General features: G+C 30.5%; 1 protein-coding gene across 1 annotated transcript in view; it reads left to right on the top strand.

Moving 5' to 3' along the window:
• Positions 1-21049, top strand: part of Atg9 (autophagy-related protein 9) — a 176581-nt gene extending 155532 nt beyond the window's left edge. The window contains exon 22 of the mRNA XM_085816830.1: positions 1842-21049. Coding sequence (XP_085672956.1) covers positions 1842-1860 — 19 coding nt within the window. The 3' untranslated portion in view covers positions 1861-21049. The remainder of the gene's footprint in view (positions 1-1841) is intronic.
• Positions 21050-25798: the final 4749 nt, after the last annotated feature.

Here is a 25798-nt window from a genome sequence, read left to right as displayed (position 1 = left end):
ATTAATAGCATTCTGAAAATGTGAAGAATCTTGTACATGAAACATCTTTCATATCAAGCTCCTGGTATTTCATGCAGAAGGAAAAATTGACTCTGTCTTCTGCAAAGATGGATTGACTGACAAGCTATAAGACATTTTGTCTTATTTAGTTAATTCTGAATTTAGAAATACAGTGGAACTCAATGCTGAAAATATTTTCGTGCAGTGGTTTTACAGTCTTATTCATTTTCATTTCAAAGAAATAGTTGAAAGTATGGTAAACTAAGGATAGCTGCATCAGTTGATATGAGGGCACAATTACATTAATATTTTATTTATTATTCACAGACTGTTGATATTCTTAATCTTTTAATGACAAAGACATGTACACCTGGCATCAAAAAAAAAAGGGGGGGACAGTTCTATATCTTCCATTCTACTGGACCAGTTTTCAAAATTTAACCATTTTCCATGTCTTGAAAACACAACTTAGGATATATATTAGAATTAAATATAGCATTATTCTAACATAGGTATTTTTAGGAAGTTTTGAATAAAAAACTAATTTTTTGCAGGTATGCTTAAAAATATATCTCTTTTAATATGATGGTAAAACTTTTATAGGTTATAATTCAAAATGTTTTTCAAAAAATTATTTTAAAATGCAATTTTTTAAAATAAATCATAAAAAATGGGCAAATTTTATTTGGAATGAACCTAAATCTCAAAATGTAAAAGGAAGAATCAAATAAGTTTAATTAAAAGAGAAATATTAATAAATAGATACCAAATTCAATTAACATGGAGGAGCTAAAATTTTGAAAGCTAATTTTTTAAAAACTACTTGTGCGATTTTTACAAAACTTGGCACTTGGTATAATTTGAGTTGTAGAATCAAAATATGGAAAAAAATTGGTATTTTATTTCAGAAAAGTCTTTAATAAATAATTTTGAGTCAAAATACCTACGTTAGAAACTTATGTTTTCTGTGCGGGACTCATAATATATATTATATTTGTGTATAGCATTGTAAGAACAATGCTGTATATAAACCTGATATATGAAGTTCAAAGGTAATGTGTAATCTAACTCATCAGCAAGAAGACACGATTTCTACCAAATAATGTAATACATGAAAACCAGCCAAGTAAAATTCTAAGATACTAAGACATTGATATGAATGTAAAAATGAAATTAAGAAAGCTAATTTACAAATATTAATCTCCCTTGTTTGGAGTTTCATAACAGAACTTTTCAAGAGAAAAGTGCTTTGAAACTCCATACCTAGTCGATTGATTATATAGCCAAGACAAATTTCATTCCGACTAATTCACTGAAGCTCGGAAACATTGTTCTTAATCAATAAATCAAGTTAGTCAATTAACAAGTTTTGTTATGAAACTCAAAACAAGGGAGATTAATATTTGCAAAATCACTTTCTTAATTTCCAATGTCTTAATATTTTACTTGGCTGTTTTTCATATATTTCATTATTTGGTAGAATTCATGTCTTCTTGCTGATGAGTTGGATCACACATTACCTTTGAATTTCATTTAAGTTTAGCAGCAATTTGGGCTAATTTTATACTTTTAGTACTTTCGTACTTACTTCATACCTCGTTAACTGTTTCTTTTCTCTAAACTTGATATATATTATAAGTTGTGCTTTCGAGACATAGAAAACGTAAGTTAAATATCAGCATTTGGTCCAGTAAAGTGGGAGATATAGAAAATGTCCCATTTCTTCTTCTTCTTCCCCCTTTTTTTTGTGCAAGATGTGCACTCTGTCTTCTTTATTATTTTTATTTTATTCACAATTACTATCTTATTTTATGTCTAAATTATAATTTTTATGTTTTTAGGTCTAATTATACTCAGTGAGAAATGTTTTCATGGATATTCTATAGTATTGAAAAAAAAAAATTCTTACTCCTTCCACGGCATTATGATTATACTTGAAGTAATTTTCAAAAATTAGTCATGTCAGATTAATTAATTTATCATGCTGCATGTGTGTAATTAAAATTATCTCATTCTTGTATCTACATTTATTTGAACTATAATTAAGAAAAATATTGTTTGTATAATAATGAATTTTCTAATACTTTTTAATCACTGTTCTGTATATTATGACAAAAGAGAATCATTCAGATAATCTTATTCTTTGCTGAGTTATATTCTCATAACTTTTATGAAGACTCTCTTAGATTCAGTGTGTGATAATAGATGGCATTATGTGGAATGTTTTAAAAAGCTTATTTTTTAATGAAAGTGATATTAAAGTTTATATACTTCTGTTATAAAAATAAGTTATTTTTATTTTTTGTTTGTTTGTGTATGTTTATAATTTATTTACTTGAAGTGTGTATCCAAATATCTTAAACTTTATTGATTTAATTAAAAATCAATGAATTTAGTTGAATTACATCTGTATGGAAATTCATTCTGATTTTTAATTATTTAGTAATATTTGAAAATTTTATTTTTTAAGTTATATGAAACATAATGAAAAACCATGGTTATGTTTTCAAATGTTCCTTGATTGTTAATGAGTGTGTAGTTTTAAGAAAATACACGTAAATTCAGCTGCTAATTGTATTTTAATGATTTTGTTAAAATTTTTAAAGAACTTTAATGTTAACCTTCCAAGCAACCATGCCATATATATTCAAAATTATGTTTCATAATAGTGCATTTAAATGCAGCTGCTGAATGTATTTTAGTGATTTTCTGTAAATTTTTAAAGAATTTTTATGTTAATTTTCCAAGCAACCATGCGATATATATATATATATAAATATTCAAAATTATTTGTCTTGATACCTTTAAATACTTAGACATGTATCTTCAAATGTATCCAGGCAATTAAGGGGGTATATATATATATGTGTGTGTAGAGTCAAAAGTCGTTAATCCGGACTCGTCGGGACTTCGGCGATTCCGAATTATCGATTTTTCTGGATTATAGATCATCAGTTTAAATCTGTTAAGATGGCATGCAGAAATTATAAAATTAAAAATATGAAACCGTAATTTATGAAATAAAGAACAATTATGATCTAAAGGGTATCAAAATTTACAAAAAAAAAAAAAAAAAAAAAAAAAAAAAAAAAAAAAAAAGGCGTATTATTTATTTGTTTACTTTATTAAACATTTCTTTCAATGTAAGTTGTTTAAGTTGCTTCGTTTTTTATGTGATAATACATTTTCTTTAATTCTATAAACAGACATAATTCTTGTTCAGTTACAAAGTTCCGCTTTTCAAGTCCTATAATTGCTGTGTTGAGAATACGGACTAATTTCTCATTCGAAATTTTTTCGTTTTCAATAACCTCTGTCACTTTCTTCGCTATTGGAAGCGAATTATAATGACGAGGAATTTGATTTAAATCATATCAAAGACGGAGTACATCGAGATGAAATACTACATTTAGTAAGGAATTATAAGCCAAATAAAATAAAAACATCTGCCCTGAAGATAAGGATAGTGCTGACAGATCAACTTCCAATTCATTGCGCGCTGCTGCGTTAAAGATAAACAAAGTTTAGATAACCAAACGTTAAAGTTTAGATAAACAAAAGGTATGCCTTTATCCATTTTTTGCAGCAATTCCACTTTTTGTTTAATGGACTTCGAAACATAATTTCGCTTTGTAGATCCTTTACATATTAGTAAATATATCAGAAATTCTATTTGACATAATCGAAAGTTCAAGCTTACTTTTATAAAATTGCTCTAACAGTCTGCAAAAAATAATAAGCCGAATCCAATTCGAAGATTAAGGAACAACACAATCTGCAACATTAACTGAATTAGATAATTTTAGCTTAGCTTACGTCGTCTGTTATACATTCAACGCGCATTCGTAAACGTATTTTGCACACGCACATATTCGCAGCCATAAAGGTCTTACGTGCATGTGTCAACGCGATGCATGCGCAGAAAGTTTGTAGCTATGAGGTCCAGATTATAGATCATTCCGGATTATGGGTGTCCGAATTAACGACTTTTGACTGTATATATATATATATATGAAAGAAGTCAAGGTATAGAATATAAGAGTTATTTTGGAATTTTAATCAAGAAACCACTTGCTTATAGCCTTTTAGGAAAATTTAGGGTTTGATGGCCAGCTATTGGCTGCTTGCAGGGTTAATATATTTTGTATAAGAGCTGAGCAAATAATGTTATACTTGGATTGATTTGCTTTTATATCATTCGCACAAAGATGTTATATAACTCTGAAACTTTCATAACTCATTTTAGGTAATAGAGCACTGAAGTAAATTAATCAGCTTTGAAGTAAATGTTTTTATTTTCACATTAAATGTCATATTGAAATTCTTTGCAAAATAAATTTTCAACTTCATCTTATTTAAAGATTCGAATGAAATATTTTTTCATTGCCTGAGATGTGACAGAAAAAATCGGAATTTAGTTTTCCAGTTATTAAGTCATTTTCTGTGTTATTAATTTATTATTTTATATTATCGGTTTATAACCTTCAGTATGTTAAAAAAAACCATTAGTATGGATAAAATTATTATAAAAACTATGCAGTCGTAGCTTGTAGCAATTTAAAATTTTGCTTAACTATGTAATTTTTGACAGAATTGCTTTATTTATGTAAGTACGGGGGGGGGGGAGATATTGTATTTAAAAGTAGTGAAATAGTGTGTTCTGATGTGAGGACCAAATATTACTCAGTGATAGAGTCATTTTCTTACTGCATTACTCTGCAAATACTGCATACAGACACATGTAAAATGTGCGTTTGTAATATTTTGTGATGGTGTCAAACATTTATGTATTTTATATATTTATTTGTATTTTTTAGAAAGAATTAGATTAAATTTTACATATATCGCTTTCTAAAGCTCATTTGTGATGTTCTTTTACTGTTGAGCAAATTTACCAAACTTTCTCTTTTTTTTTTTTTTAAATCACCATTCATTATTTTTATTTTTGCTTTATTTTAAGTTGAAATATGAAGTTTTTTTCTTCTTTTTTAATTACAGTAAGTTTTAATTTAAATGCTTTATATTTTGAATAGTTTTTGAATATGAGTAAAATTTGCTTAACAGTTGTTCGAGATACAACTGCAGATATGCTTTAAAAACTTGTGCCTTCATAATGTTTGTGCTTATAATTGCTTCCAAGTATCAATTCCATGATTTGCAGAAAAGCATGTATTAGACAAAAGAAATTAAAGACTGTGTTGTATTATGCAACAAATTCAACCTCATGTGCACAAAGCGTGGGCTTCGAAAATTAACTTTCAATATTGTAAGATATTTTTATTAATTTTCTATTTAATTGAATCATATTGCAATTTTGGGCTCTGAGTATTTGAAAACACTTTAATATGTCTTTAAGATAATGATTTTTTTTCAAGTAGAAATATTTTAATTTCTTATGCTTTTTGCAATGAAGACATATAAATGAACATTTACATGAATTTAAATTGTTTCGTGTCTGTGCCCTGAAATTCACATTTCTGAGTATTCTATATTTCATTTGGGTGACAAACAACCAGTTATTTTTATGGACATTTTGAAATTGTTCTAAATTAAAATTTTCTAATTCACAAGTATTATATTCCTATGCAACTATTTTGCATTTTATTATTTGTCTATGTGCTGCATATTTTAATAATTTTTAGGTATATTTTAAATTTCAAATTTAAAAATTTTTCCCGCTTCACCCATGATTTTCTTCAGAATTTTAGTAATATTTTCTTCTTTTTAACTTATTATCTCTTCAGTTTTATGTCAGTGATGTTTTGTTTAAAAAAAAAAACGGTAGAAGTGATTGAATTAAAATAAAGGCTGTTTATTCAATAGATGGCTAATTTTTGTATAATGATGTAAAATTTTTCTAATGTTATGATAATGTTTTTTGTTTGAAGTTATTCTCAGTAAAATGCTTTGAAACTTGCAGATATGAACTTTGATTGAACCTATTTAAATTTCACTGTTATTGTATTACTTTTTTACAAAGAGAAAAAAAAATTACATTTAAAAATTAAAGAGGTAAAATTATGATATTTTTATTTTCACAAGGTTTTAAAAATGTACTGTACTTGAATTGGTTTTACTTTAAGGGTGATTTTAATTAAAGTCATATATCTTTAAATTCAAATTAAAATAATAAATATTTGAATATACATCTGAACTAAGTACCAAGTGTGTGAATGCCATTCTTTAAACTTTGAACATAAAGTGAAAAGTGCAAATTGGTTATTTTATACAGTTTTCTGGAAATGATACTTTATAATTAATTTGAATTGTGAGAAAAACTTATAATTGCAACATTTTAATTGTAAAATGTGCTAAATTCTTAAACAGTATTTTCAATCCCTTGTTGTCATAAGTTGTTTTGTTTTTTAATGCGTGTGTCTCAGCCTGTTTTTCTAAAGGAAGCACTGCTAAACAAAAAAAAGTTGCAGCTCGAAATTTTATTTACATTTAGAATAACTTTTAAACTTTGCAGAAATTTTATTACATAGTTGTTTCTACATATGCTCATAATGGAATGAAAAAATGTTTTCCTAAAGTTTGTCAATTTTCTACGTTGCTTTTTTAATGTGTTTTGACCTCTTTTTAATTCTTTATAGGTAATTGTTTCCATGACCTTACAATACATAGTATTTCATTGCTGTTACTGCAATAAGTGGCAACTAAAATTATTGTTGGGTGTGAAGGAATAAAATTTGTTAGGATTTTAAGCACACAAGATATATTTAATTATACTCATACTCACTCCTCTGTTACCTGCCACATATGTGTTTTACAGTAGGCTTAATTTTATTGGATATTTCAATATTTAACTTGTTGCAGTACAGTAATTATTCGTTACTATTGTTAACATTGCATTGGTCTAATAATAACTAATTATTCTCAAGAAAGTAAATATCATTTTATCTTTATTAATATTTGAAGTTTTATTAATATTTGAAGTTGTCAAGAAATATTATTTGTTTTGGAATATATGGCCTTTAATTTTAATAATAAATTTAGTTCACCCCCCCCCCATGGTGGCAGGGAGTATGTGTTAGCTCGTATGAATAAAGGAGATTTATTTGTACATTTGAACTAAAATAGAGCTGCATGGTATTTTTGTATTTTTCAGGATACTATTATTTTCTAATTGTTATGTGATTGAGTAATTCTTTTTAGAGATTTTTGTTGAATTAGAGCTTACTAATTTCTTAATTTTTAATTTTTTGGTAGCTTATGCATCGCTCTTTATTATGTATTGGGTCATCCGGAAAGTTCTGTAGTTTTTTTGTGATGAATACAAATGAAGCGGTATAAAAATATAGAGAATTTTATTGAAACACATAAAAGCGATTTTTTTATTCTAACACTTTTTTCCGGCTACCCGTCAACTGTAAAATTCCTTTCTTAGAAAAGTCATTAGATTTATTCATAAAGAAATTATTGAGCGGTTGTTCTATTATTCTCCAAAAAAGTGAACTGTTTTGCGATTCAGAGAATTCTGAAGTGACTTGGAGAAATGCAAATCTGAGGAAGAAGGTCTGATAAATATGGATGGCTGACATAAAACATCCCAGCCATACTCAAAATGTCTCTGAGCATTCATTGAAATGTGGGTCTGAGGATTGCCATGAGCACATCTTGATCAGTTTTGGGTGATTTAATTTGATGTTTGCATTTTAAACTACCATTTGAGAGTTACATTTTTCTGAATTCATTGGGAACAGTTTCTTTGTAGTTCCACTATCCATTATTTTTTAGGATCCTGTCGACCCCTTTATGTTATTCAAGAAAGTTCTTTTGACTTACCCCCTCCCCCTTTTTGTGTGTGGAACAGTATTGTATAGTATCCACTTCTCATCTCCAGTAATGAGCCATTTCAAAAAAGGAGCTTTACTTTTTTCAGGAAAGAATCGCATGCTAAAACTTGAGGAAGTAGGTGTCGCTTAATGAGACTGCTAGTTCACAGGTATTTTGATAAAGTTAAATAATGAAAAAATACCTTTTAAAACAGTGAATGGAATTTAACTAATTTATATAAATACAGAATAAGAAACATAAGTACTTTCACAGAATTTTAATTAGAAAAAATGCATCTGTTAATATAAATATTTTTATAGAATATACATTACATATTTTTTCACTTTTTAAATATATGAAAGATATGTAGTGCTCCCATATTAGTTTTTAATGTATATCCATTTATTATCTTAGAAAATTTTTCACTATTCCCCCGGGCCCATTTCTGTTGATAATCTCTACTGGTAAACTATATTAAACTTTATAAATCTTTTGTTGCAATTGTTAAAATCTGAACCTTTTATATATATATATCTGAAAGAAATCTGCAGAATCATTTTAGCTCAGAAAGGCTATTAATTTCATTTTGGCATTTTGTGTTGATTCACTTTTCAAACTGTTGCAACCAAATATTATCGCCTTGTGTTATATTAAAAAAAATTAATTAATGAAAAATCTGCATAAATGTATGTATGTTTCCTTGCTTTGTGATAAAACTACAGTACCTAGAGCCATCAAATTTTGAATAACATAATCTTCCACTGAATATGGGCATCTGGAAGCCCTAATTTGGAATTTGTTCTATTATCGACTTCATATTTTGTAACACTTTAATGAATTTTTGATTAACAAATTGAACGACTTCAAAATGAGCAATGGCTTCACTGTACGGGGGGGACATTTTTATTTCCAGCGAGCGAGAGTGTGTATAGGCAATTATATAAAGATATGCTCATTTTAAAATTGTTTTGCGATATTGCTGTTGAATTGAATTTTATGGTTAAGGTGCAAAGAACATGATATTTAATTATAAAGATAACACACCAAATGTTAAACAGAAGTCCCTTTGGGCATAAAAATTGAAAGTTTTCATTCCTGAAGAAAGAGGAACCTGTGTTTGATCATCCTTAAAATCTATTTTTAGCTAATTTTAAATGATTGACTACAATCTAAAACAAGCTGTTTGGTAAAATAATCCATTACTTAGCAACATATTGCTGACACTGTAATCTTAATAATCTACATTTACCGTACTTGGTGACTTTATTTCAGTTAAAAGAATTCTGTAATACTTAGTTAATATTAAGCAAATTGTTGATGACAGTTAGTGGTGTATTTTCAGTGTTTTCATGTACAAATGGGGGGGGGAATTAGACAATAATGTCTGAATAACATTAATCAGAATAACATTGATTATGATCATGTATAGTGGCATCTATTGTATTCTGCTCTCTGTTAACATATGGGGTACTCATACATCATAGTAGTGTACATACCCCAAATAATCATGCTTTTGGGAATATTTAGCCTATCTAATAGCTCCTGAATTGTGTGTGAATTGTGTGACATAAATTTTTTGTGATAGTTTTATATATATATATATATTCAGGCAGTCCTTGTTTACAGAGGATGGTTGTCCAAAACAGGCATAATTTTCATTTCTCAAACTGCCTTTAAACTGTGTCATTAAAAATAGTACTTATAGTCTAAATAGTAATAGTCTATATACAGCACAAATTTTCTGAATGGTCCGACTAGCATTTTTTTATTTGTTTTTTTAAATAAAAGAGCATAATGAGATGAAAAGAACTTTCATCTTTTCTTTCTTAGCACTGCATTGAACTAAAAATTATGCCACAAAGTATACTAAAAATACCTAATGTAAGCAGAAAAAACATTATTTAGATATCTGCTTCAGTAAAGGTCACTGCTTATCACCAGCAACAAAGTAATTAAAAGAAAATGCACTTCATTTGAAAAGCCACAGAATTTTCCTGATGATGTAAATCACCAAATATGTAACTTATCACTCATCATCATCAAGCTACTATCCACGATGGTTATCAAAAACATAAATATACTGTAAATATTCATGTACATAATTTTTATGTAATATTTTTTGTAATGCATTAAAGTATTTCATAATGCCTTAAAAACATATGACATACAAATTTTGACTTAGTGCTGATTATCACAGTTTTTTATTGAACAGTTGATTTGATTTCTGATATGGAATTTTTGTTGTAACATACAGTTTAAAATATTAAAAGAAAAATTTTGCTTATTTTAAGTAAAATTTATACAAAATAATTTTTGTTGTAGTTTTTAGTATAATTTGCTCAAAAGATTATACTATTTTCACTAATGTAGTTTTTTTCTTTATTATCAAATATGATTGAAACATTTAATCTGCTAATGAATCAATGTATATACAGTACAAAATCTTTAATCCAGATATTAATTATCCGGAATGATCTATAATCTGGACCTCAAAGCCACAAACTTTTTTTTTGTATGCTTTACGCATGCGCGTTGGGAGGATGTGTCTCCAGGTACGTTAAAAAAGCTTGGCATAATTTATGGCCAGCTGCCATATTTCATTGTGAGGACGATGAAGATGATAGCCGCAAATTTAAAGGTTTTCGGACGTCGCAAACTAAAGGCGAAATTTTCCTGTTATTGGATTTTGTAAAGAAATGTGGAGAAGCGGTAATAAATGAAAATGATATAACAGAAGTTTTTCATTGCGATGACAATGCCCCAGTTATCAATCAATTAACCCCTTCGAGCCGGGTAGCGAAAACGCACGCTATTGCTGAGGCCGGCAGTGTCTCACGCGAGTGTCTCTCCAGGGCCGGGCTTTTTTGCTACTAAGCCTAAATCCATGAAATTTCCGAAGTATCAACGCATTGTTTAATAATGCTCTATAGAGTATTTAAACAGCTTATGCTTTATAGATATTTATATATATATAGTTTAATTACCTTATTTCTTGTTTAAATGCATATTTTACACATTTTATTTTAATTACTCACCATTTTATGAATTTTAACATTATACATCTGAAAACTAAATATATTACTTAAAATTCTCTTTTCGTATGAAAAATTTGAAAACAGGGATCTACACACAGTCCTATGTTACATTCCTTGTACTCGAAATAACTCATTTGCCGTTTTGGAGGATTTTTCCGGGAATGTGAACAAACGAAGCATCGTCGTCTCATTTTCTTATCAGTATCTTCTGAACAAAGTTTTGGAAAACGTCTTTCAGTTAATCTTTCAGAATCAATATCAGAATTTCAGAATCAATGTCTGAAATATTTTGCATCATTTCTGATATTTCATGCTCTGTTAAACATTTTCGACGCTTCGACATTCAACGGTAAAAACAGAAAGAATTCACGTCTAACAAGATCTAATTATTTTCTAAAAACTGAACTGTAAACCGAAATACTCAACGCTTTAGTACATATAAATCATCTACTTACAATAAACAACTACCACAGGCTAATAAAGTGCGATTTAAAGAGACGTCATAAATCACGCCATTTGGAAACATTTATTTCCCCATTTGTTTATATAATCAAAAACACGTGTATGTGAGTCATGCTTCTCTCATTTCAAGTAGAAGGTCTAATGTACATGTATCTGAAACCATATGGACATACAGTGCCATCTTGTGGCAGAAATTATAGTTTGAAAAACGTTCCAAAGTACTGGCACATATGCGTGACAGTCGGTAGTAAACGGAAAAATGCTCTGTCATGCCTGCGTGTCGGCCGGTAGGTAAGTGTGTTCGTTGCTGGCACGTATATGTGACAGTCAGCGTGAAGGGGTTAACGGACGGTGAAATCTGTAGTATGGTTCTAGATCCAGAAAATACCGCTTCCGATAGGTGGAACTTTGTAACTGAACAAGAAATTATGTCTGTTTATAGAATTAAAGAGAAAGTATTAGCACATAAAACGAAGCAATTTAAACAACTTACATTGAAAGAAGTGTTTAATAAAGTAAATAAATAAATATTAAGCTTTTTGTGTGTGTGTAAATTTTGATATCCTTTAGATCATAATTGCTCTTTATTTCATCCGGAAAAACTCCTAATCGGGAATCGCCGAAGTTCTGACAAGTCCGGATTACGGACTTTGTACTGTAAATATACATAGTAACAGTTTAATTGTATGCCTGGCTAAGGCATGTCATAAATAAAATTTAATAACCCCTTGCAATGGCACATAGAGCTTCAAAGAATGCATGATTTGTGACGAAAACTGTAAGTGAACAACCTCATGCTTCCTATCACACTACCAAAGCATTGTATCTGTTTATTTATAATTGTAAGAGTATAAGTAGCTTGTATTATATTGAACTAGTTATTTTGCTAATAGTATATTCTCTTTAACAATATTAAAATCTTCATAGATGATTTTTGAACAAATACTAGGTACCTTAATTTGAAATTAAAAGGAATTTACTTTTTTGTCACTTTTAGGTGTTATGAAGAATTTATTTGAGGGGTTGGGGCAGGGAAGAGAAGTATTTAATTAGCAGTGTAGGAGTAGCTAGTGTTTGAGTTCACATTTAATTTGCATTTACATCTTCTTGAATTTCCTATGACATTTTAAAAAGTAATGTATTTTCTATCTATTAAAAAGCTTTTTTTTAAATTTAATAATTTTGTTTTATTATTGCTCTAGGAGAAAAGTGTTCTGTTTACTGAAATTAGAATTAATGTTGATTAATAACTTAATAATTAATCTGGAATCATTAGCATAGTAAATTTAAATAATATAGAATGCATTAACCCTCGAAATGGTATAGATACTTGGATTGTTAAACTGACTTATCTCATTCTTTTCTTTCCTGTGTGAAGTATTTTGCCTACTTCTGTGCACGAACAGTTTAGGAATGATTCTTATGATCTTTAGGTTATAATAACATATATTAAGATAGAATTTTCTATGTGTACAAACAGGTATTAGAAAATGTGACATTGGTGATGGCAATTATCTATTCACATAATTAGTTTGTTCTTAAGGATTATTAATGTATGTTAAAGGAAAATAATGATGCAGAAATACAATATATCAGTTAAGTAAAACTGTTATGTTAATAAAATTATGTATTTATTACAGGTAGTAAATGACATAACTATAAAGTGAAATTAGGAAAGAAAAAATATTATACTTGGTTATTATTTTAGTATCTCCAGTTAATATTCTGAAGTATCGTTAAGTGAATAATATTTTTAAATGGTGACAGTAGATTTTGTATGTAAAGAAAACTTTACAAAGACTGTGTGTTTATCGGTTTTGTGTAATAATTTCAAAAACATGCAATTTAAATTATTCATCTAATTTTATTTTTAGCTCTTCAGGGTAGCTAAATAAACTTTATTTTCTTTAATCTACTATTCAATAAATGGTATCAGAATATTCATAATATGATATTAATATTTACCATATACACTGATAATTCTTAATATGGTGTGGCATTCATTATAGACTACAATATATACTAATAATTCTAAGCATCACCGGTTATATATCATGATGATTTGTTAGTTATAGATGTAAGTACAAATAATGAATCCAAATTACCTGAATGATATCTTTAAGTGGTGTGAGGCACATTCCTTTTTATTATTTTTGAATGGAATTTTTCATTCTAGAGTTTGAAAATTGGTTCTTATCATCAAGGATGTTTTATTTGCATATCGTGCCACTTTGAACTGAGATTCTTTTGGTTTTTTTTTTTCCTCCTAAAGCACCTGACACTCAGCTTTACTAATGTCCTTAATTTATTTTTACTTCCTTGTATGAAGTAAGTGTCGCCAAAAATGTTGGGTATCATATTTTAATGAAAATATTCATTTCGACCACTCTTGTATCCATTTGAATGATGTTTCAGCATGGCATCTGTATGTACGAACATACTAAAAGACTCGTTTTTCTGAAATGGATTCACAAGTGATTTTCTTGTGATGTCTATGTAATTATGTATGTATGTATCTTGCATAACTCAAAAATGAGTAGCGGTAGAGCATTGAGATTTTGTATATGGGACTGCAATAACATGTAGTTGTGCACTTCCCTTTGTTATTGCAATCAGCCACATCAAACATATATATATTGCCATTCTGTCACTGGCTAGGTGAGCTCAATGTTTTTTTATTCTTATACGTTGGTAAATTGTGCATTTTTTGCTTTAAAAGTGATTAAATTATGTTGTTCTTATGTTCTGGTGAAGGTTTTTATGCCTTTTTAGTTAATATGTATGCAATAGTTTTAGAATTATCGACAATTTAAAAGTTTTAAGTGTCACTAAGCCGAACGAGGTCACCATTTGTTTACATTTAAAATGTTTAGTAGAATAGTGAATTCAGTTGGTGCACCAACATCAGTGTCTTTTTGCCTACCATGACCGAAAGTTAACTTTCAATGTTGTGCACTGAAAATTTTGTCTTCCTGCCTGCTGGCCGAATTACTTCTTTTTGCCAAAAAATTTAATTCTGGGGAGGGGAATTAATTTGTTTTAAACTGCATTTTGTGTTTCAGGTTTTTCTGCATTTTACAGTTTTTAACGAAGATTAAGTTTTTATGTATTTTTGCCCTGCTGCAAAGTGAGAACTGAATTGATTGATTAGAAATATATCTCTAATGAAGTTCAAGGAAATGAGTTTAAATGGAAGCTCACAAAAAATACACCGTATCCCTCGATTTACTCAGAAGATAAATTCTGCACAAAACTATGTAAATGAAAAACACTCTAAATGTGCATGATTTATTTATTTACATAAAGCAAAATTAAGACATCTTAAAATAAATAAAATTATACTTGTTCATAAATAATAAGTGTATGTGGGTAATAGAGGTACATATTTGATTTACTTTACATTAGGAAAATATAAGATCATTCAAAAAAATTATTATAAGTTTAATCAGTGTCATCACTTTCATGAACTATTACTCTTTTCTTCTTAATTGGTAAGATGTCACTTTCATCACTTGAGCATTCTTGATAAGATTCTGTTTCAATGGTTGACGAATTAGAAAAGATCTGAGATCGACAAGACTTTGTTGTGAAATTCATAATTAACAATTGCCTAGGTTTTTTTTTTTTTTTTTTTTTCCTAAATCTTTGTAAACCTCATATTGATTTAAGCACTTTCTAAGCTCCCATTAGAATTGGAGAGCTCGTACATGTCATATTGTGAAAAATTATTACCTAATTTTCTTCCCAATTCAAGCCCTATGCTGATGATTCTTGCTGTGAGTGTAACTGATTTGGATTGCTTTTCATCAGAATCACTGAATTGTCTTCGTCATGTTTATTTGTTTTATAAATCATGTTAACTAACTCATCCTCATTTAGTTCTTCATCACCCATTATTTCTTCAACATCTGCCTGAGCTAAATATTCAAAACCTTCTCCTCCGATAGTTTGGGCTAATTTAGTGATCTGAGATATTCATGCTCTGATGGTAATCTATCATTCTCATCTTTAGCAGCATCTGGCCATACTGCTTTCCAGCATGCGTTGAGCGTTGATTGTTTAATCTGAGTATATGATAGCCCAACATGCAATAGTCAAACATGCTTAACACAATCTAAGATTGTAAATTTCTTCCAAGCATCCATAAGGGTAAGAGATTCATCATTCTCCATTTGTTCTAAAATATACCTGAAGGTTTGTTTAATATACAATGCCTTAAAAGTTAAAATTATTCTTTGATTTAATGTCTGTAATAAGGAAGTTGTATTCTTGGTAAAAAGACAACGTCTACATTTTCGTGTTGTAAATCTTGAGGATGACCAGGTGCATTATCAATTAATAGAAGAGCCTTAAAAGCCGATTCCTTTTTATTTATATAATTTATGACATCTCGTACAAACATGTTATGAAACCATTCATTGAAAGCTATGGCAGTAACTCGTACTTTCTTATTAACCATCCAATAAATGGGAAGGCTATTTATGTGTGTCCCTTTAAATGAGTGTGGTGTTTTTGATTTGTTAATAACCTGTGGTTTCATTATATAATCACCTGAAGTGTTGCAAAGAAAAAAAAAATTGTTGTATGACTTTTCACTACCTTATGACTGTTGTATGACTTTTCACTACCTCATGACCACTAGCTGATTTGCAAGTTTTAGCTAAATAGGTTCTTTCAGGCGCTTTTTTAAGAACATCCCGGACTCGTCAGAATTGAAGATCTGATCAGAAGTGTAAGAGTGGTTTCATTCATGGAGTAAAATTTGGCAACATAATAACAATTCTCTATTATGTAGACAATCTAATATTTAAATTTTTAATGCTAAAGAAATAACTTTTTTTTTTTTTTTTTTTTTTTTCAAATCTTTTGGCATTATAAAACCTTAAAAAATTTACGTAAATTATAAAAATGCCACAAAAAATATATATGTTAAAAACTTACCAGTAAACATTCAAATATGTAGATAAAATGCTGTAACCTGTGGTTTCATTATATAATCACCTGAAGTGTTGCAACAGAAAAAAATTGTTGTATGACTTTTCACTACCTTATGACCACTAGCTGATTTGCAAGCTTTAGCAAAATAGGTTCTTTCAGGCACTTTTTCCAGAACATCCCGGACTCGTCAGTATTGAAGATCTGATCAGAAGTGTAAGAGTGGCTTCATTAATGGAGTAAAATTTAGCAACATCTGTTATTCTTTCTCTATTATGTAGACAATCTAATATTTTAATTTTTAATGCTAAAGAAATAACTTTTTCTTTTTATTTCATTTCCCCCCCCCCAAATCTTTTGGCACTATAAAACCTTATAAAAAATTTATGTAAATTATAAAAATGCTACAAAAAATATATATGTTAAAAACTTACCAGTAAACATTCAAATATGTAGATAAAATGATGTAAGTTTTGCTGCTAAAATAGTGATACTGCTCTAGTTCACATGAACCGAAATAGCTTTATTGTAGTGAAATACATATACATACTATGGGGATTCCCCTTTTACAACATGGGGAATCCCCATCCTTGTTGTTGCCAAAGGAAGGAGATTAAAAAATGACTTCAAGTATAATATTTTCGTATATGCAGCCGAATATACACTTTTACCAAGTTTTTGAAATCCGTGTAAAACCGAAATCGTATAAAACGAGTACTGTGTAAATCGAGGGATAAGTGTATGTATAATTTCATAGGCCATACGAGAAAGTCATGTGGTGTCCACATTGGTTATTTTATCTATTATCATTCATAATAGAACTTTGTACCTGATTTTGTGGGAAATGACCAATAATAAAAACCCGTCAAATTAGCTTCTTGAGTATTACCAAGTTAAATACTGCATTGATGTATAGGGGCACATGGTCTTTGTGTATTTATTACGTGACTAAAATTTTGTATAGGTGCCATCAGTTTTTATTCAGTCCAAATTTTCAGGAAAAGAATAATATTTTAGCAAAAATTAATGAAGTATATTAAAGTAATTTGAACAAAGGTGCAGTTTTGATTCACAGCTGTTGCAAAGGATTATAACTTTTTCATTATTGTTACATTTAATGTAATAGTTTCTCATTTTATGATATTACCTATTTCTTATTTTATGGCAAAATTTTGTGCTCATGACACTTACAGCTTATGCATCATCCACAGCTGTATCCACTTGATAGAAGAATATGGCATGAAAAGAACATTAAGCAAAATAGGCTTTGTTTAACATATTATATGTTCTTAAAATCTTACCATATACACTCATGTAATGTACTCACTTTTTTTACTGAAATTACATCACTAAAATGCAGGTGCGAACATTACATGTGTCGTTCCAATCTCATGTTTTTCTGAGTAATTTTGGGTGTAAATTTCATTTCAAACAGCCAAGTTCGGTTCTAAGTAGAAGAAAATGGCATAAGTAATAAAAGTATCAAATTTAAAATTGTTTAATAGCTTCCTAAAATTTACAAACTCACTTTCTCCCATCCACATATACAGTACAAAGTCTGTAATCCGGACGTCCATGATCCGGAATGATCTATAATCCGGACCTCAAAGCCACAGACTTTTTTTTTTTGTATACTTTACCCATGCGCGTTTAGCACAAAAAAATGAAGCAACTTAGCAACTTAAACAACTTACATTGGCAGAAATGTTTCATAAAGTAAACAAATAAATATTAAACTTTTTTTTTTTTTTGTAAATTTTGATACCCTTTAGATCATAATTCCTCTTTATTTCATAAATTACAGTCCATATTTTTAATTGTATAATTTCTGCATGCCATCTTACCAGATTTAAATTGATGATCTATAATCCGGAATCGCTGAAGTCCCGACGAGTTTGGATTACGGACTTTGTACTGTATAAATTTCCCTCACTCGGCACGTATTAGTTTGCACTGAAGCACAATATAGAGGCACAAATTAACCAACACTTGCAATTTTAATATTTACTTTTTCACAAACTAAATAAACGCTGGTTCTTTTAATATCTTGCACACATTATTTTTTTAAAAAAAAATATTCTGACAAGCACTGTATGAAAATCCATTTCGTTTCATTATTCGCCACAACCAGCCTTCACTCACTTTGAATTGCCATGTAGGAATGACTTCTTCTCGTGCTGCAGCAAGCGCTCTTATTTGGCACATTTCCTGTGTTACTGCTACCCTTGAGCATGCATATCACGAACATACGCAACTACTTTTTTTCATAAGTTCAGAAACTAACATTTCGAACAACGAAACGCACGTCTTGTTGTGTTCGTTGTCGCCAGTTGATGACTCTGTTTGCTCCAGTTGCATGCACATTATTCGGTCCACCTCATATACTCTTGCTGCTGCTCTTTTTCCATTTTCCTGCACAAATTCTAAGACTTTCAGTTTAAAAGCTGCTGTTTTTTCCCATTTCAAGCACGCTACTTGCTAACTACCACGAATTCCATATGATACAATGAATGAAAAGAGAAAGCTTGAAATATGCGAATTCTCCAAGGACGAAGGAGAGGAAAGTAATTTCATTACAAAACAGTATTTCCTGGAAGCCAGTGTGGTGAAAACCTGTTTGGGCTGCCTTAATTTCTTATTGTGTCTGCCGAGTGGATTGCTGGCGTCGATGTTATGACTGAATAACAGCAGCACCAGAATGCAAGGAAAGGTTCCGCTTTCCATCCTGGCGCCAACCATAGACAAATGCGGACATTTTGCCTATCACTCTTTTTTTTTTTTTTTTTTTTTTACATAAATTTTATCTGTAAAGTTGGGGTGCAGACATTACACGAACGTATACAATAATTTGTTAATGAGAGATGGCAGCTGTTGTTGTCATAAAAATGTGAAAGTGAATCTGTCAAAGTATTCTTACCAATACATTAATTTTCACTGTGTAAATTTTTAAAATATTATTTTTTCTATTGTATTTTTCTAACCAGCTTTTCTTGCACTAAATTTCTTTTCTTGAAGGTACTGCACATAAATTGTAACTTTTCTGAAAGAATTTTGTCATTTGTTCGTTAGCATGAGCATGCTTGAAACGAGGTTGAACTAACAACCAAGGTTGAATTTATTTCTTTAGTGTAACTTAAAAGTTATCTTTAAACCAAATATTATTTGTTGCTTTAATAGGGCTTAAAAGCTTAATTTTTGTGAACATTTTTAACCATTTCTTTATGGTTTTAAAATGTGTTTCATCAACATTTTGCTCCTTTTATGCTTTTTCCACCAACTATTCTCAAAACAGATTGCAAGCAGTTTCTGTCACAGCATTTAATAATGTTTCTAAAATATAACACCTTTTTGTTTTGAAAACAACATAAATTTAATGAAGCAGTTTAAGAATAACAACAAAAGATAATTAAATTTTAATTAAGAAACTTTGCATTTGAATGGTAAATTATAAACTTTGAACTAAATGCAAAGTATTGAAAGCAGAAGTAAACTGCCTTGATGCCACTTGAGCATTGATTTGATATGCGTGATGAGCCGCTCAAATATAAAAACTTGTATGAATGATATAGAAATATGATAAATTATTTACAAAGTAACACCTTGAGTACCAAATCAAAATGTACGATAAATTACGCCATATAAGGGGAAGAGTTAAATCTGTGCTTGCCTGAATAAATATGTATTTACTCACATATTTCCCTCCTTTGTTTATTGATTTATTATATGAAAATTGAGTGAGAAAAATTATGCAAGTAATTTAATTTCAGAGGGTCACCTACACGGTAACATAACAAATGTATTCATGGATAAGCTACCAATAACTATGACATTATTATTTATTTAAAAGAAATGTACATTCTAGTAATACTAACATTACATTAATAAGATATCTTAATTTCTATTTCCTCGTTGAATTTTGTCACTCTTATTGTTTTCATCAGCTACTCTGCTGCCTCAAATCGTTAAGTATGAATGGAACTAAGTCGTCTCTTAAAGCAAGTCATTGTCTTCATCTTTGTTCATTTCAGAACATGGACATCCCTGTTTTCTTAAAGCTGTTAACCATAACTGCTTCATCAGTAAGAGCCCTTGCACTCAAAATCTGTGAGTAATTCAAGTAGTAAGATGAAAACATCCACTTTGTTGATGAATTCATTTTAAAATTTAGGAGAGCTAACTTTCTGAACATCTTTAGGAAGGTGAAAATGTGAATATTTAAAACATTTTCAGAACTTTGTGCTAAATGCGCTGGATGGGAATATGCAAGTAAATATGGTATTGGTGGATCTCGGTTATATTAGAAAGAGGTTGGCTTAGAGAATAATGTTATTATTTTCATTTGTTATGTTAATGTATGTTCACAGAAACATTAGACTATGTGAGTGGTTTCACTGTAATGCATAAAGCAAGGTGATGTATGCTGTGTGAAAAACACAACTTTCGGCATAGCTCTAATGTTGCTATTGTTTAGGGGTTACTTCAATAATTTTAATTTTGCTAAATATTCTGAAAAATATATGCAACTTAAGGTACTCCAAAGAGAAGTATATTAGAGTTTTTTTTTTTTTTTAATCTTGATTCAAAAGTGTTTTCATTAATTCATTTTTAATGATTAAAAAATATGGTATGAGAATTAAATATTCTCATCATTGCCGTAAGTTTTAAATAATGTAAATAAGGTGCTAGTGAATTGTTGACATTGTGACTTAATTTTTGTTGCATGAATGTGTGATTTTTGCATGCGTCTTACATCGATTATAAATATTTTTAACTTATTCATTTGCAGTATTTTTATTACATTCAAATACACATGGAAATAAAATATTTCTGAAAAAGTTTTATCCATGTTTCATTTTAATTATAATAAACGAACAATTCATTATACATGAAACATAAAACATCAAAACGTAGGATATTAAGGTTAATTAACAAAGCTGTTCAGTATAAATTATGAAAAGTTTCCTTACTTAGTGCTTCCATTTATGACTAAAGACAATAATAGTTTAATTTGCTATGAACTGCAAATATTCATACTGGGGTATCATGTATTGAGGTTGCAGTAACTAATAACAGTGCTTAATTTTTTCCTTTACATGAAGCTGAATTCAGCTCCAGCTCTTTCTCTCTCTCTCTCTCTCTTTTTTTTTTAAAGCTCTTGGTTTGATGAAGAAAGTTTTATTTTATCTGCTCATTTCATATGATTAATATTCTGCTTATAAAGGGATTAAATGCAGATTTTTTTATCTTGAAGTGATATAGCTCTGAGGTATTAGAAAATATTTAAACATGGTTTTTCAAAAACAGTATATTAAAACTTATTATTTAATTCATATCTCTAAAGTTGCAATTTTTTCTGAAGTAATGAAAATTAAATTCCATTGGAGCAAATTAACTTTGATTATAGCAATGTTGATTTGCTTAATCCTTTAATTTTCTTTAGCATATTCTGAGCATCGTATGAATTTAAATCTGCGTAAACATTTGATTTGCTCATTTTCTAAGTTAACTAAAAATTGATTTACATGCAAATCTTTGGAATCGGATTCAATCCATTGCAATTTATCAGAAGAGGATTTCAGCATGAAATGATATCTTTTACTAGGGTATAATTTTATAAGCTCATCAAGAATAAAATTAAAATCTTGAACATGCTGAGTTGCAATGAAAGCTGTATTTTGTTGGAGTTTGACCTTTTTTTGTGCATTATTTTTATGCCACTCTAAAATGACTTTTTCACCATTTATGAGAGTTAAGCTTTCTATGCCATTTTGAGATAATGATCCTGCAAATGCGGATGACAAAGTTACTTCAAGTAAATACATAGGTTGCACAACAGAAAATGCAATGTTACATTTATTGCCATCCAAATATTTAAAAGAATTGATGTATGTAACCTCATAACAGAAATAAAATTTTAGAGGTAAATTCAATGGAAATATTAATTTCCTTTGGTAATGGGATATATATTTTGTAGGATTTATTGCAGCTAGGTTTAACTTATAATATTGCATTAAATTGTCATTGTTATAACACTTTAACTCATCATAATCTACCTTATTCAATTCAATATATTTTCCGTATTTTTCAAAATAATAATCAAGATTCTCATAGGAAATATCTTTATCATCCCTGCAGCATTCAACTGTTGTCCGCATCCAGAGTGCATATAAAAGTTCTGTTTCACTGTATATTTAATCGAGATTGTGAAATTATTATTATAATTGTCCAGGGTTGCACCTGATAAAAGTCTTCTGTGTCCAAAATAATAAATGCTGCATTAATGCAGACTGCCAGACACACTGAATAAAGTACTTTTGCAGAATATGCAACAGATAATTCCAGTATGCTGCAAGCATTAGAAACGTCAATATCATTTAAAAGACTAAATTCACATTTTTCAAATAATGATTTAATACCAAAATATTTAGCAGCATCAAGTATTTCAGCTGTAGTTTTCCATCCAGAAGATTCAAATTTTCCTTCACAAGTAAAGCTAAAAAAAGAAAAAATATACTGAGACACTAATGAATTTTCAGTTGATTCAAAAACACTTACTCCTAAATATATTAGCAGAACTTGAAAGCATGGCGCATCATAGTGATCAAGAGAAAACTGGCAAGAAGATCTTAACAAATAAAAATGGCATTATCCCACCCTAACTATACCTATGCACAATCTTATGCTTTTCTAGTCAGCTAACTGTTGTATATATTTACTTGTATATAATGTACATATTTCCCTAATTTTTTTATGCATTTATGTATACTGTTATTTTATGTTATTTACTCCTAATGTGTATACTTGCACATGAGAGACTCAATTCTGTGAGCTAAGGCATTTTTTTTACCACGCCATTTCCTTATCCGCGCACTTACCTTCGTCATGGCCTGCACCGCAGGTGTGTTTCTGTTGGACTCTTTTATGTGCTCACCCAGACTGTGAACTGCTCATGAACTTTCCTTTTCTTCGACACTACTCATAAACTGTTCGAACTTACAAAGAATCTAAAGTCGGAATCATTACACCGGGATAGCGTCTACACGCGGGCACCCGTATTTGCGAACCTCATCGAGTTTGCCTGAGCCGACATCGAGTTTGCCTGATGCCTGAGAAATGTTATATTTGCCATCATTACCCACAAATGTGTATATCAGTAACATATATGTTATTGATACGCACATTCAAGTACATTTTAAGAAATGTATTTTTTCGTTAAAGCCCGATGCTGCTTCTGTTGTTATTTTTGGTTGCTTCTTTTATTTGTGTTTAATTCTCTTTCAACACGGGACCAAAAGCTTTCGCAGACTAATGGATAGAGGTTGAACCTGGTTCAACTGAATGTGAACTGTCTCTCTTCATCACGTCAAAGTTAATTCGTTGGATGAGTGGAGAATTATATGCACAATGCATCAGGACCGATCGCATTAATGAAAACGGCTTTAGTTTCACTAGTGACTTGGGCGAGACGTAATGCTTGATTAGTCACATTCAAAGTTCTTTCTCATGGGGGGTGCATCTTGAGTTCCTGTTCGTGGACAACAGAATTACGTCGGCTGTTGCTACGCTGTTAAAGAATGAAGTTGTTTTCCACACAGATTAGTCTGCAAGTGTCGTTAAACGCGTTCATTCGAACGCGTGAGATGTTCTCTGAGACGTGTGGTAGCATTTCGCCAGCTCCCTGCCATGATTGGCACTTGAAGGCTAGAGGAATGGATCATGATATATCAAGATCTCACTGACTAAGCGGACAGATTATTTGCTCATCCTACATCACACTCAGGATAATCATATAATCATATCGCGTGCTGATGACTGGGTTTAGATGGGGGCTGACCCTCTTGTCACACGGACATTTTTGTCTTTCTATATTCGATACCACTTTTTAAAGATTCTTTGTGCCTTTTCGATTCCTCTTTCTGTCAGTGATTTTCACCTTTTTATCTCAATTATAGCTTGGTGATGTATTTTGCACCACTCTGAAATACTGGTGCACGACACTGCATATGAAAATTTATCCTGTTCTTAATATTTTCACACAATCCTTATATAATAAAATTCACGCGATTGTTTTTGCATTCTCTTTTTTTGTGAGATATAATATTGCACATTTAAGAATATGATGCATCTTGAAACAGAAAGTGATCACTTTCCTATGTAAGCTAAACTAAGAATATTCATGTTCAATTAAACTGCCAAATTCTACTAAACTTAACCGGAAACAGTAAATTTCATAGGCTGGGCCTGAGTACTATCTAGGGCAGTGATCGCCAAACTGTCGAACGCGAGCTGCTAGTTGCTCATCGGGACATTTTCGATTCGTCACATTAACACTCCATTTTCGATTCGTCACATTAACACTCCGGTTGGCAACCGTGATTCCTCCACTGACGAGTAGGGGCGCGCATGACACCACACCAACAAGAACTAAGTAAACAATTCATAAAACAGCTGAATTTAGATGTTTTAAATAAGTTTTTATAAGCTTTTTAAATGAGCACGAGAGCATTCTCGTATTTTCTCAATTTTTCTGGATAGCAAAACAGTACAATTACCGAAATATGTATTTATTAAAATGTTAATTGCTCCTGCTCCTGTGTTTTAATTTTTCCGGCGGAGCTCTCTCTTCAAATAAGTCTGGTGCTGCATTGCACGGGAATATAAAACAATTTTACTTACAAATTCTACTAAAAATAGCTTAATTAATACAAAAACCGTAACTCTGCCCCCTTCCCAAGGACTGCACGTCCCGGGCAATGCATTCCCTGGACAGGAAGCCAAACTTACAACTAGGTCATCAACGCAATAATAAACATTATACTACAATAGCAACATAAACAATAATTGCAATAAGTAACTTAAAGCAAATCATATCAAATACAAATTTAGAAACAAAAAGGACCATGGTCTTATACTATTTATATACACTACATACTGTGGCCATAGTAAGGAGCTAACCTGTCGTAATGAACGACTTTTTAGAGTTGGATAACCTACGGATCCGAACCGAAGACGTCTTTTAGCCTGTTTAAGACTGGGTACGGACCATCCAAGGTGACTTTAAGGCCGATGTGAGAGCTCCCGACCTAAGGGTTTAAGCCGAACGAGAATCCCACAGCGGAAAAGGATGTACTACTCTAGCTGCCGCCACAGCCTGGGAAAAGGTGCCCAACAGACCAACGACAAGTTTCGGACAGAGTCCTTTCCGTCGAGTCGGATTCCACAACCAAACTTTGTCTCCTTCGTTGAATCGATGGCCAGCAGCTCTCGTGTCTTATCGTATCGAGTCTTCATCTTCTCCATCGCCAAGTTGACTCGCTCCCAATACAGAACTGTGCATCACTTCAGAACGGGCCTGGAGATCTTGGATGTGTTCGGCAGGCGATGAAGACGCATCCGGAGGGCGACCAAACAGAAAATCACAAGGATTATTATAATTACACGAAGGTCACGACCGAAGAGCATCTGGGATGGAGAATAGCCGGTAGTCTCGTCTTTCTCTTCGACCCTAAGTTCCCTATTTCGTATACCCTATGTCGGCAGCTTTCTGAGGAGGGTCTTTCAGACAAGGCTTCGGCATTTCCAGGATC

Source organism: Stegodyphus dumicola, chromosome 5 (assembly GCF_044657685.1).
Source record: "Stegodyphus dumicola isolate Sdum_Otavi_A_Nest chromosome 5, ASM4465768v1".
Taxonomy (NCBI): Eukaryota; Metazoa; Arthropoda; class Arachnida; order Araneae; family Eresidae; genus Stegodyphus; species Stegodyphus dumicola.
Note: the sequence above shows the minus strand (reverse complement) of the source record. Positions and strands in the feature narration are given on the sequence as shown.